Below are 15,254 nucleotides of genomic sequence, written 5' to 3' on the forward strand. Positions count from 1 at the left end.
TATGTGTTTGATGTTCTATCCTTTGGCGACAACAAATTGAACGTCAAAGTTTTCAAGTATGCTGCATTTAGAAATTAGAAATAGAAGAAGCATTCTTCTGGCATGAAGAGCATGTGCGATAAATCGTTGTAATATGGTATGATGTACTTTGATCAAAATAATCATATTTCATTTACAAATACATATTCGTGTAATTTACAAATTTATCATATTCGTGGAATATATTTGTACATTTAATCAAATGAGCGTAGATGAAATGAAAATTCGCACATGGGACTCCTGACCTGCGGATATAGCCGCTACGATCGATAATGATGATTGATTCTCATTTGGAATCCACCGCAAATTGACCAAACATTGAAAATCAATTTCCATCCCAAAATCAATCCCAACTATGCTACCACCAGGCCGGATAACGAGTAAACCATAATCTTGTACACTTGACGGGCCTCGAGGCCTTTATACTCTTTCCCCGCGTATATATATCGCCGCGCGCAACGACGTGGTGGTTCTCTCTCTCTCCCTCTCTCCCTCTCTCTCCCTTTCGCGCAAAACTAAGTAAATTTGCATAAAGATAATTGAGACGTATACATGAAAGCAAAGCGTTCTGCACGCTGCGCGCTTTTGAATCCAATGGAAAGCGATTTGATTTTGGAATAACACGCGTATCATCCCTCTCCGTTGAAATGTACTCTTGTTGGACTTGTGGGTCTGCATATCCGTAAGCTTTATACAAGGACTTAATGCGCTGCCTAATGTTTGCGATATTTAGTGAAAACATATATATCCCCTTTAACTATTATGATTATCTCTAATCGTATCATGAGGAATTTTGTGTTTGTCATCGCATCGATTGGGCATGCTTAAACAATATGTTTTGTTTAAATGGTACCAAAAGTATTTCAGCCGTTGCAAGAGTGAATTTTTTATTTTCACAAAATTATAATACTTCAAAGCGAAGTTAAAAATAGAATGTAAACAGTTAATAAAATAATGCTAGAAATATTGTCGATAATAAATTTTGAATTTACACTGACTTATCCTTTCGCGATAAAGAAAAGGCTTTTCATCCATCGATATTTTAAGGGCTGTTAGCAGAATAGGATTCTCCTGTACCGACAGATTTCCACACCGACCGTTCTATCTCTTTCTCACTCTCCCTCATATATAGTATTATAATGAAATTTAATGTCGATGATTGTTACTAAGAATTTCGAGTAAACAATAAAAAATAATTATAATTTGTTAAAATCAATGTCCAGCACAGTGCATTGACAGTTTTTTTTATAAACTAATGAATAATTGTTTAAATTTATTATTTTTAATCTCCAGAGGATTATTTTTATGCACATCAACAATAAGTCGGATATGAGAGGCGTGACGATTGATTTTGTATCTTGTGTGAATAAATAACTATAAGCTTGAAATTTATATTTTTTCTAAAAACTTTTACTTGCGTCTTTCTCAGAGATATAAATGCGCTAATTTGACCAGGTTGCTTAGGTGTATCTTCGACTTATGTGTGATATAGTGGTAAAAATCCTAGTAATTGCTACCATCACTGGTAGCAATATAGGATAATAGGACTGGTGATTGTAATAAGGAAACCGATCCGAGATGGCTGAGCTATGTGTCTCAAAAACATGACCATCGTTGGTGATTTTGCTCGTTGAAAAGATTCCGTTTTGGTTTATCGGATAACTTTCCTATATTCTTGAAAAATAAATCATGTTATTTTTAAATCTTATTTTTCATGCAAACTTCTTCAATTCTTTCATCAGACTTGAATTAAACTTATAACGTATAAATTGTTAAGAAGATTGCTAGTATAGAGCTTTTAGTTAAGACCTACTTATATCATTAATTTGTCTAGAATTACATTATTTTTCTAGTAATCGTGGGTATTATTTTTTTAAATAAATTGGTATTGAGTAATGTAAATAAATAAGTGACAAGTGTTGAAAAATTAATAAACAAATGCAACATGATATTTATGTATTAAGAATTTTAATAATCAATATTGTCGGATATATAATACATAATTGTTAATTGAGACAATATGGACATAATGTAATGTTGGCGCAGTAAAGTGATAAAAAATTATCATTCCCCCTTTCAATTTCTTGGACTTGCAACCGCTATCACTTTGCCTCTTAATATTGCAATTTTCCACGGGGACTTGATTCATTTTCATTGACATCTTTACTCAGTCCCCTTTCCATTTCTCATTTTGCCTCAATAATCGTATTTTACGTCTTAATCACTAAGCTCATTTCCACCACTATCACCACCTTCATATCTTCATTTTTTTTCCTTACCTATCTATTTATAATATTCCTCCTTTCGTACCGCGCTTATTTATTTCTTTGATTTATCGTCTTTTATTTTTGTGCTAATTAGACTAATCCCTGATATACATAACCCTTATCCTAGGGTAACTGAGCGACAAGGTATCATTTTTATATGTGTTGCATTTTTTAAGCGCCAACTGCATTTAGGACTCTGCTTCGTATCGTAACTTATTTCGTTTAGTAACAGATTTATTTTTGAGTCAAAAAGATTTGTAAACATAACTGTCGTTATGCTGCTCACGCTTCTTACATTTCTATAAATATAAGACCATTGAAAGTCTCAAAAAAATGACTTTTTATGCTCAGTGTAATTAGTTTCATCATTATTGCTCATATTTCTATGTTCATGTTATTGAGCTTCATGTTATTGCAATTTTTTTCTTTTGTTCGATTTACTTTAACTGCATCTTTTCCAATCACTTCATAATGCTTTGTACAATTTCACTACTCGTATCCTAGTTTTATATTTTATTATCGTTAATCTTTATTGCTCAATAAATATTCGATAAATATATCACTGTTTCAAGTTTAATTTTTTCATTATATGTATATAATGTCTTAATTGTATATAATATAACGCAGTAATCGTACTATTAGTTTATTCTTGTTACTTTACCTTTTCTTTTACAGTTTTTAATGTCGTTATAAATATTATTGTTGTTGTAATTTTAAGAATTTTATGAAATTTACTCGCATATGCACCCTTTCCAAATCTCTCATTTAATTTCGTTAGTTAACATTACTTTTCTCTTAAATCTACTTCTGCTTCTTAGGTAAATGCACAGATTTTGGCCACTCGAATTCGATTTTCTTTATAAAACATTTTTATTGTTTGCTCCAAATCAAAGCTTTCTTTTGCTACGCTACCGTCATTCTTGGATTTTATTTGAGAAAAAAATGACGAATATGGCCAAAAAGAATGCATTGACCTACATTATTTTACGTATAATTGCTTGCATGATTAAGTTTCTCACTACTTGTTCATATGGTTAATTTATTTATAATAATCTGACTGTTTTTTCCGACTGCAGGGACGATTTTTCTTCATTTTTTAAATTCAATATATAATATACTATCAAAATCTTGGAGCGAAATCCGAATGAAAAGCATTTATCCTTCTGTCTGATAACAAATTTGAAAAGTGTAATATCCTTATTTATGTACACGTAATCACAATCGAATCATCTTACTCCGATGTGTATTTATTTTCCTCAATGTTTTTGCATTCGCTTTACTCCCAAGTCAGTCAACTTGGCTTCGGTTTTTGCAGTTTCTTTTGTAAATACATATTTTAGAGTTGTGTCATGTGTATATGTATACATTTATTTTATGTTAGGTTCTCTTTTTGCATTAAGGTGGCCCGGGACTGATGCTAACTACCTACGTTTACTACGTTATTTATCAAAATATTGAAACGTGCTTAAATTCAATCTTGCATTATTTTTTTTCGGATCTCAGTATATTGTCCAATCCATCGAACAAGTTCAATTGGGCGGAAACAAGTCTCATCGAGATTTGACACATTTTGACGTATTCGCTCATGATTAGATAAAAGTTACGTAAATTTGATTATTATCGGAGATACAAATTATGAAAATTCTACAAAAAGTTGTCGTTGAATGAAAGCACGATCCAAAGTTCATCTACGCAACTGTTTATACTCTTAGCCACATTAACAATCTACATTGGCCGTATTATTTAGTTCAATTAACTTGCCCGTCTATACGTGAAACTACTTTTTTTACGTAGAAAAAACCCTCGTGTCGTCGATCTGATCGAGAATGCTTTCATGTCATCACTCACTCTCGACCTGTCGAGCGAACGTTTATTTTTAATGCACTTTCGGTTCAAGGCAGCTCGAGATGCTATACAAAATGTCTTTCAAAGGATTTTAGTTGTAGCTCTCTTTTGAATTTTGGGGTTATTCGTTGGTTCAATGTGTATTTGCTTTAATTTTAATGTGAATTTTGAAGAAAAAAACAACTTGCAGCTACCTTTACAGTTTCAAATGCCTAAATCCTTACTCTAACAATAAAAAACAGAAAAGAAAAAAACACTTCTCGTTTCTCGAGTTGACACGGTTGTCGTTGACATTGTAACTTATCTGAAAATTGGATACTTTCAGCCTTTTTGAATTTTTTTTTTCGCATGCGAAATGTAAAATTTAAGTAAAAATTTAATCTTCTACAAATGTATTTTACAAAGTTACCTCCAAATGTTTATGAAATGTATTGCAAAAGCAAAATCTCTAATTGAATGAAGAAATAAAAACTGGTAAAGATATTTATAAAATTCATAACCATTATCATTGAATTAGTATCCTTTACTTAAAAACTTATCGAAAGTTAAAATAATCAAGTATTGTACAAAAATCATTCATAATAAATAAAATTGTAAAATGAAAGGCACAATTTTCTTTTCAAAAGCGTCTGTCTATAAAATACTTCTATTTTGCACTACTAGTATATGTATCAACAATAACTAATATCAAGCAAAAAATATATATAAGTTATATCAAATGGAAGAACAAATAGTTAGCATTCCTATTATTAATCACTACAATTATTATCGATTAACGCGAAACCCGGACCACCCTGTTTTATTAAGACGTATAAACAATCCTGGTTTTGATACAACAAAAACAGCGTCACCTCATTACTTCTTTAAATAAAAAATATCTCACCATAGCTGCTTGGCATTTAAAATTTTTTTTTATCTACTACATTACCTATAGAAAAAAAAACTTATAAGTATACTCTAAATCCTCTCTGCTGCATTATAAACTCGTATATATATTATCATGTATATAATCTCCGTTTTTAAGTCGAATCTCATTTGTATACATCGCATGAACGAAGTCATAAATATATTTATATATTTATTCCGTGCATCAAACGAAATTTTCGTTTTTCGTCGACTTTCACTACTTAATATTACAAATTTCTTCATTTTCTTTCAAAAATTATTTATGTACATTATTTTTCATAAACTATGCGTTAAGAAAGTATATATTTTATATATAGCAGTCGATAAATTTATGATTACTAGCGTATGTAGTTATTTTTCATTTTGTGTAGTGATAATTGCAATTGCAGCAGTTTTTTTTAAATAGCATTTGAGTATATGTATATAGGAGCTTCAGCAATTTCCATTTAATTGCATTTTTGATTACAACGTGTTATTTGATAATAAATAGTTAATAACTGAAATAGCGATAACAATTGTTGAGTTAGTATAGCGGTGGTGGTGATGGTGGTAGTTTCAATATTCCTTCATTGACAAAAGTGTCATGTAAACGCAACTCTCACCAAACTCAATTATTCGTTCCAATGATCATTGCGTTTTTCATCGAAGAAAAGAAGAGGCCAATCACGACACTTTTGTCAGTAGCGATGTTTTGTAACAATGGGATTAAAGCTTATAGATTATTCTAGAATAGTACAAGATGTAGTAGCGTTAGTAATAAGACTTAGCATTATCGTATAAGCGAGTGACCACAGGCAGTAGCAGTTTGACAGTACATAATTTAGCACCTTGTATACCTAACAAAACTTACATCACTATTGGCGTCACATCGCTTGCTGCCATTGCCTCGTTTTCTTCTTTTATGAGTAGTTTTTGCGATGGTCAAAAATAAGCAAAAATAATAATGCTTGGCTCTATATTTAAGTCAATCACAAGATGTGAGGAACCAAAATTCCATGTCTATTTGCTTATACGACTGCCGTCACTGATTTTGCGGAAGCATCTTATCTGAATGTTACATGATTTGAGCGATATTGTAGTGAGTTTTATGAAAGAACGACTGTCAATATCAACTTGTTAGTGAAGGTGAAAGAAATAAAAAACTCTTACCGTTGAAAAGAAAAAGGTAAGAAATAAATCAAAAATCCAAGAAAAAAAGTCAAATTTAACAATCTATTGAACGATGAAATGGTTTCGTCGTCGAATCATAACAATTGTATCTCCGTTAATTGAACAAACCAAGCTAACGAAGTTTAAGTTAAACCATAAATTATAATACAATACGGATAAACTAATTATACGATTAAAATTATACAAGAGTGTTCGGTTGATTGCCTATGTAAATAAAAATAAACGTATATAGCGGTAATAATATCAATTAAAATATCTCATAATAATAATAAACAACGTATGTATACTATATATAAAACTCATTTTTTCATTTCTACACTTAAATAAAACGAATCGAAAGAACAACGCGTCCTCGGACAGGTAACTTGGGTGGTGATGTGGGAGGAAAAAGGGTAATATAACTTGTATTTTGTGCAACCATTACTTTTTGTTGTTTGTCAACGCTCAAAAAACTACGACAAAATCGCAAAACTCATAAAATCGTTTATATAAATAATAAGTAACTTGCTTCGAATATCAAACATATTATTTTCACCGTGCGGCTAATAAACGCATTTTTAATTATGTTGTGCGAGTATTTTCTTTTTAAATCGCATTATCGACAGCCGCTGGAAGCATTTAGGATAAAAGGTAAATCGTATAACTTCGTTTTGTAAAACTAAATTGCTTATTAAGTCGTCGAACACGATCTTATTATTATTATTATTATTATTATTATTATTATTATTATTATTATTATTATTATATTCACTATATAAATCGGTCGATCGTGCATCTCAGTTAGTCGATCACATTGTTCAATCATCGTGATCATCCGTTTTCTCGAGGAAAAAACAACAAAAACACTTCTTTAGCTACGAGTTGATTTCATTATTACTATTTTTCTTTTTTCTAACTAGCAGCCTCTGTTGACTAGTTTGCACTAGTCTCAACTAGTGTTAGCACTAGCCTGCGAGCATTTAGGCGTATAATCGACTACTTAATCTTCGTTATCGCCAAAACTGAGTACCATCGGAAGTTTCATAGTTTCTTTTTTCATTCGCCAATATTTTCAGCAAATGCGGTAATTGATTCACTGAATTTCAATTAAAAAAAAATGTTAGTATCTATGAGTTTCCATGACATCAGCAAAATAGTACTCATCACCCCCATACGATTCCTCTGCCCTGCGTGTCATGCGCCAAAAAAATGCCTAGTTTAGTTCAGCACGAATCGACTTTTATATTTGGCGTGCGTAATCGCCATTCGAATGGTATAATAGCTCCCATTCTAAGTTAATTATCTATCGTACAAAATATATCATCTCGTTCGGCGACAAAATGAAAAAATTCACTACGATACATTAGTTAGGCAATACTGACGTCTTGTTATCATGTGTTTTTTTTTCATCATTTTTTTCATTTTACATCTCGCACTTGTGACTATACAATAACGCCTCGATTATAATAATAAAACTTTGCATTATTACAATTATTTATATTGACTTTCGAGGGGCAAAATACTGCCATGTATATTATATCGTTATAATTTGTTTTTAGATTCGCAACAGCACTGCAACATGTGAACACAATTACGTCATTGTCTTACAAATTGTGCAAATTATGAATTCTCTATTTCATTTCGTAAAATGAACAAAAGTTTTTTGCAAAATTAACGTGAAGCTTGTTAAATAACGTGAAGCCATGCGAGAGTTTTTTTAGAGGCTTGGAAGACTGTACAACACGTCAAGACTCTGCGGTTACCGTATTAAAAAAAAAGTTGGCGCGAAAGCGAGAAAATTTATTACGATTACCAGCATCTTCGTGAACAAAGCATTCTTCCTCGAGTTTCAAACGAGTTGTCTTCGAAAAAATCATCATAAAGTCTTATTATATCATCGTTGCTTATCGTCGTATAGAAAAAGGTTCAATATTTTTTGGCACAGCGGTACGAAATTGTGTAAATATCTACGAAAAACTCTACGCGTTAGTGTATAATACAGACAATTCTCGTTCTCGATAAGAAGCTTTATTCATGCAAGAACCTCGTTATTTCGAAGAAAAAAAAAAGAAAAAGTAGGTCTAGGGCCGAGGGACCAGAGGGTTTGCATCTACAACGTCCACAACCTATACAACAGCCGTACTGCGGCGGCTGGAAGCATATTTTTTTTATAATTTGTATACAAAGTGCATTTTTCTTTGTCGTCTATCGGGCCAAGCAGCAATGCCTTGGGCTGTCACATGGTCGCACGTAGCTGACGTTCCTCCAGTGTCACGGAGGAGACTTTGGCCTACCAAGTTTGTCTTGCATAACTTGCTGTTGCAGCTGCTGCTGCTGTTGTTGTTGTTGCTGTTGTTGTTGGTGATGATGGTGCGTTGTTGGATCACTACCTACACCCATGTCTGCACTTATCAAACCGTTACCATTCTTGTCAACGACGCTGCTCGTATGGACGGGATGGAAGTATCGCTCTACAAATAAAATTGAAGCTTCACTCATAACGATAGAAAATGATCAATTACCGTATGAGTAACTTTTAAGAAAGTACTTGAACCTCATTTATTTCATAAATACAATTCTAAGTTATCGAACAATCACCATTATGTCCATTACAAGTTATCTCTTTAACATAATTTACCATAAAGTCGAGTTAAACTACAATTTCTCGTAAGGATAGCCTTAAACCGCCAACCCGAACCCGTCGGCGAGCCGACCCTCAATTTCTCAATTACCCAAATCCCTTTGCTACCGTAACTAAGAAAAAAAAAACGTTCTCATCCGCCGATATTTACGGCTTGAACGCGGCTTCGATATTTTTCGATCTCCAGAAAAAAAATCCAATATCAGCTTGAATAATTCATGAGCGAATTCGCCTCTTACCTTCTTCTATAGAAGTGGGCGGTTCGCTAGCGGTGCCTGCGATAATCGGTGCAATCATATTGTAATCATCCTCGAGGTTGATGAAAGGCGCTGTATTCCAACGTGATGGCATACTCGAGACTGACCTTTGTGTCGCCACTGGCCGACTTACCGCAACCGATGATGAGAATAATGACAGATTTGTTGGCGAGATCACACCCGACATCGAGCTGATTGTTGGATAAGTAAATATTTGCTGTAAAAAAAGTAAATTTCATGATTTGTTTGTGCTTTTGTGACTATTACGACGCTTTTTTTTTGTCGAGACAGAATACGTTTTCGACTAGCAAAGATGTTTGGTAACTATCCTCTGAAAATTAACCATTTCAAAAATATAAAATTAATATACGTTTAAAAAGTTCTGCATTGAATGGTTTTGATAAGCCTTCATTAATCACCAAAAATCCATTCAAAAGTCGTGTAAATAAAAATATTATTTATATATTATATAAATAACTGATTTTATGTATATTTATAAACTGAAATTTAGTTACGACTTCAAGTGACAGGGATTTTGTCGTGGACGTATCAATTATCGTTTAAGCTACTTTAACCGCGTTTCAGCTTAGCAAGGTACATTACGCTAAATACTTTGAAACTCCTATTTAAAGTTTTGCTCTTGACGTTGAGAGAACATTTTCCTATTTTCAACTAAGATGTATTTTGCACTATTGCTGTGGCTTTCTATATGAATTTTCTTAAAATTTGATTACTTTTACAAGAAGATTGTATTCAAAGATGAATTTACGAGTGTCTGGATAAATTTATCATCTTTGAAAATATTGTTTTACGATTTTTGATCAATTTTTCCTACACATCATTTGAAATGAACTGCTTTATTTTTCAGGTGTAATAAATTCAACAATGTCGCTATTTTGAAAACTCTTCGTGAAACCAATAAATTATCCGATGCCTTTTTATCCAAGCAACAAGTACATTCATAAATCAACCTACCTGACCAGGTTGCGTGTGAAAATGCGCAAAGCTGTATTCTCGACTCGTGTGAGGCGCAGTGACAAGAATCCTAGTAGGACTCTTCCTTCCACTTGGATCGACAGCCGTTTGACAAGTGGAACCAACGAGACCAGCCGCAGCAGCAGCAGCAGCTGCAGCCATTTGATCTTGCGCGCTCGAGGCAAGATCCGCTGGATCAGCACCACCAGGTGAAGCTGCTGAATTCGATGGCGAATTATTGGCACTACCAGCACTGGTGGCGCTAAGTTCACCTGTCGACCTGATGATTGCCACCGGCCTTGCCATTGGCGCTGGCGGTGGTGGTGGTAACATCGAGCTCGGATAATACTGTGAGAACTTTTGCACCCCAGCAGTCCGCGGGACACCGAGTTGCGCCTGGAAATTGCACGCCACCGATCAACCATCGACGGCCCTCCCATTAGTCCACTCGCCCGCAAATCGATTCTTTATTTATGTCAATTACAGATATTTAATCTAGTATTTCGTACATTTTATCACTTAATTTTACTGTGCGACTTGAATCAGGAAGGAAATCAATCTGGAGCGAATGGACTATGGTCGTCTCAGCAATGTGAGACGTCTATATCGTTGATGATTCTGCTCGTTGAAGAACTTATGGCTTGTTATGTTCGTTCATTTCATAATATTCTCTAGAGATACAATTACTTACTTAGGCTTCAGGTCCAATCGTGTATCAGATCTGGACTAAACGTTGCCTGGAGCTTTCGAAAAGATCACCCGTACAACGTTTAAATCGTATTCATTGACTTTGTAAAAAAACTATGTATCTCTTAAGTATTATCGATGAGAAATAATATTTTTCTAACAGCACCGTGGTATACCGTAAAACACCCATGACAGCTAACACATATAATAGTATGTATCCTCTAAAGCTCTAATAGATGGACAACATCAAAAGCCAGCAACTCAGCAGAGCGAGCAGCGACACCAACGATCAGCTCAATCAATCTCAAATCAGACGCGGAAGCTACCTGGGGTAGTTGCTGTGTATTCTCGGCCTCTTGGCAGACAAACGTCACAAAGTCTGAGAGGGTGTCGTGGCCATTCTCCGGATACTTGACCACACCGCCAGCACTACCAGCCGCACCTGGATGTTCAGGCTGATAATAGGCAAGACTTGACATACTCTGTCCAGAACCACCAGCTAAACCTTCGTGTGGCGAATGCAAGCCTGAAACATCGATGTACAGCCCGCGTCAATGCTTGTTCCAGTCAATTCAAACACCTTTGAAGGGAGGAAGAAGTAGATAAATATGTAATACATACACTACCACCCCGCAAAAACCACCCCCTTCGCATATACATTCAGAGAAAGAGATATATAAATGCGTGTGCGTATATGTGTAGGTGTACGTAAACGTCGTGTGGGTATATATGTGTTTTTAGGCGTAAACGAGAGGCAGCACGCGTCATTTGTTCGTCGCTCGCCCGCGCGCGCGCTCGTGGTATTAAAGTCTTAAAGTTTATCGCTTGCCGTTGAGGTTATGTCGCTGTGCACTGTGCGCTCTCTCTCTACATAGCTCGTACATTCTATAATACGAGCCTGCTGGATGCTTCCACGATGTACTTAGCCAATTTAGCTTGGTGTGTTAATTGATGATGGCTTGAAGACTATAACGCGGCTAAGTGTGTGCGGTTTTATTGCGTTTGCCGACGAAATCTGACAACTGTAATTACGAGATTGTCTGATACGCAGATGCGATGAAGATTTTTTATGTGACCTCATAAAATGAAAAAACAAATTAGCGTAAAATTGAAATAATTGCGTATGAAGAAAAAAAGAATGTAAAATAACGTACGTTGTAAAGAATAAATAGATCAGATCATACATCAGCCGTATGGTAATCAGGTAATTGTCCCGATTGTAATTAAAAGAAAAGATAATGTACTTAAAAGAGATGAAACGCCATCTGCATGTACAAGGCACATTAGCAAATTTGACCACGTTTGAAATACGTATAACGGCCATACACGGTATAAAGCTACGGAGAGCGAATTCACCGACGAACGAGAGAAACAGTAATAATAATAAAAACACAGACAAGAAAAATAGCGAGAGACGAGTACAGAAAGAGAGAAAGAGGGTGGGGGGAGGGGGGGGAGGCGTTATCGTTATTAGGGGGTGGTTTTAGTGGCAGCACGAGGCAGCGAGCACACACGAGTTATACGGCAAAAGTAGATACATATGCATGATATGTAAGCTTGTACGCGATGCATAATACATATAGACGATACATATATGTAAATATACAGGGCGCGCGGCGCACTACTCCAAGCGTGAGAGACTTTGGCTGCCTGGTTAACAACAACAAAAAAAAAGAGTACGCGTGTATACGCTTGCGAGTGCGCATCGCAATGTATTAATCAAAACCTTTTTTTCTTTTTTCTCTTCTTCCTTTCTACCTAGATCGAAGAGTGAAAAATGTCCGTATGCAATATGCGTACTCTGCTCGATTTTCCAATCAGAAATAAAAGAAAAAATGTTGCGTGTGTGTTGAACAAGCGGCAGAGCTGTTGCGCTGCGCGACACAGCTTTTGCGGGAGCGTTCGTTCAGCTGTTATTTGTGGGGATGGATAGTGCAACGACAAACATCAAACAGCAAGGTAACATCGATTAATAAACATGTCCACATCAAACATCAAGGTATAAACATCAAAACATCAACATCAATAGTGATATATGTATATATAGTGATAGATATATATGTGTAAACATCAAAACTAACATCGCAACAACAATATATAGTCAAGATATTTACATGTATTGTAGAAGGGGTGGTATCATACGGAGCAGTATATGTATTTGAGCAGTAGTTCAGATATAATGTCATGATTGTTACTTGTTTCAGTATATAGCTATTAGAGAAAGACAAAGTCGTGATTTTAAAGAGATATATAGAATTATAACCATCCAGCAATCGACATAGCCGTAGATAGCATAGAACCGTGAAAATAGTGAGTGAAAGATAAATTAGAAGATATCAATGGTGTGCATCAGTGAGTTTGCTTCTTTTATCGGCAACTTTGCCTCAAATGTCAATTGGTATTGTAATTCATCAATTTGCTTTGAAGCTGTCAGACGTTTGAAGCACAGTTTCAGATAATAGTGAAAGATCATTTTCAAAGTATATAGATAATAGAATAGGTCTAGATCGGGTGAACATTTACGTAAATATTGTAATATCGATGCACGTATGTAATAAAACAGAGGTACAGATCTAGGGCACATCTATGAGTGGCTTACCAAATCACGATGACGACAATGGGTTGCACACTGATTATTTGTGCATTCCCGACATTACTAATCATTCTTTTTTCATCCTCTAATTCTCACAAGCTAAGTGTACTATATGATTGGTAAGACAAATCCATTTAGATTACAAAGAAAAAGCAAATGTATCATTTGCATGTGATTATCCCGTCCGAAATCGGCATTATCCAGAAAACAAATGGCACAGTCCCGGAGCTAGTTATCTGCTACAAAACTTGGCGTGTACTCTAAATTCGAACAAGGCGATCAGAAAAGACCAAAACAGGCCTCAAAGAATTAACGGCTAATCCTTTGCCTCGCAAAACTCATGGAGCAAAGAGTGAGAGAGAGAGAGAGAGAGAGAGAGTATAGTTTCCCCTCTTGCGCATGGCTTATATAGCGTCTAAAGTCTCGCGGCGCGCCCGTCTAATCCCTCCCTTGGAGGCGTCCTCTCTCTCTCTCTCTCTCTCTAGCTCTGCCCGTAATGTCGCTTCCTTATCAGAGAGAAGCCTAACGTGGTTTTACTTCTCGCTCTCCCCTAAAACCGCGTGTTGTTAAACAGCAGACGTAGGTGGAGGGTGCAAGGTTTGAGTTTTGGTCGGAAAACTAACGAGCGCACGTATACACTTGTCACACAGAGAGGCCCCAGGACTCTAAAAGGTAACGATAGCATCGCGCCAACAATCGTGCACATAGAGAGTAAGAGAGCTGCAGGCGGCTAAACGAGCAAAGACAGTGGGTGTTTATATGGTGTAATGCGGAGAGATATTTTTTTATTCAGCTTCGGACAATTATCACAGAACCGATTTGATCTGCAGAAGAGGACCGTAAAAAATGTCTCTCCGCGAATTTTTCTAGTTTGGTGTCTGGTTATTGTGAGCAAGATATACAGATAGTCAATACATAAGATATACAGAGATATAAAAAAGTTAGAGAGAGAAAGACGACAAAGACAGTGAGAGTTAGGAGAAAACCTACGGGTGACGGGTGGCGATTCAGGCATTGGCTCGTCGTGATCTTTTGCTATGCCACCACCGTCATCACCTACTTGCTGCTGGCCACGTCACGACGACGAACCGCTCTCATGTTCTTGGCTCGGGCAGGCTTTAATATATGCACAGACAGAGCAGCAACATTGTCACGATTACTATTGACACGTATATTGGAATATTGACTAGTGTGCTTGTTTTAATTTTAGGTTTTGTTTTCTTGTTTTTGTTTTTTTTTCTTTTCGTGGGTTAATTTCTGATGCTTGTAAAAATTTATTTTTGAAATATTATTGGAGTATCTGTCCCTTGGAATTGAAAATGTCTAACATATACTTAGGATTTAAAATTTTACCATTGTGTCAATTTTAATATGTGAAACGCGTGAGTTATGAAATATAAGTACGTGTTTTAAGTGCAAGAAAAAGAAAGATTTTTTTTACACTCTATGCAAGTTGTTGAGTATAGCTGTAATACATAGTACAGACATACAAAGAACAATGTTATACAGTATAAATATTTTCGAAATATTTAATAGATACACTGACAGTAGAGTAAATGACAGAGAACATAGAAAGAGGAGAAATAAAGAAACACACGGACATCGTGATAATAAACATCATCAAAAGCGCGACAGAGACAAGCTGTTTTTACAAGGGAGAGCTTCTATCATCAAAAAATATATTCATTGTATGCAACGACATGGGCTTGAAAAAGCAATTGTAGTAGTCGTATTAGTTGTCGTGCTTCGACTACCCGTACTCGTTTTATAGAAGAAGGTATGTGGGCTGGACACTTACATAAAAGAGAGACCTGAGAGGGTATCGTGCACATAATTGTTTGTCATTAAATCCAGTTTTTTCGGTATAAACATCGATTATAAAATATTTGTACAAA

At 35.3% G+C, this 15,254-nt stretch overlaps 1 protein-coding gene across 7 annotated transcripts in view; it reads right to left on the reverse strand.

Annotated features, from left to right (window-relative positions):
• Positions 1-2,014: 2,014 nt before the first annotated feature.
• Positions 2,015-15,254, reverse strand: part of LOC131669817 (nuclear factor 1 X-type) — a 60,506-nt gene continuing 47,266 nt past the window's right edge. For 3 of the 7 annotated variants that reach the window (XM_058944972.1, XM_058944978.1, XM_058944976.1), the window contains 4 exons: positions 11,093-11,292; positions 10,080-10,475; positions 9,087-9,321; positions 2,015-8,677 (listed from right to left, as the gene is read on the reverse strand). In XM_058944972.1, coding sequence (XP_058800955.1) covers positions 8,478-8,677; positions 9,087-9,321; positions 10,080-10,475; positions 11,093-11,292 — 1,031 coding nt within the window. In that variant the 3' untranslated portion in view covers positions 2,015-8,477. The remainder of the gene's footprint in view (positions 8,678-9,086; positions 9,322-10,079; positions 10,476-11,092; positions 11,293-15,254) is intronic. The other 4 variants (XM_058944979.1, XM_058944975.1, XM_058944974.1 and 1 more) reach the window with 4 other exon arrangements.

This window comes from Phymastichus coffea, unplaced genomic scaffold, assembly GCF_024137745.1.
Source record: "Phymastichus coffea isolate CEN01 unplaced genomic scaffold, Cenicafe_Pcof_1.1 PCOF00097, whole genome shotgun sequence".
In the NCBI taxonomy this organism is placed as follows: domain Eukaryota; kingdom Metazoa; phylum Arthropoda; class Insecta; order Hymenoptera; family Eulophidae; genus Phymastichus; species Phymastichus coffea.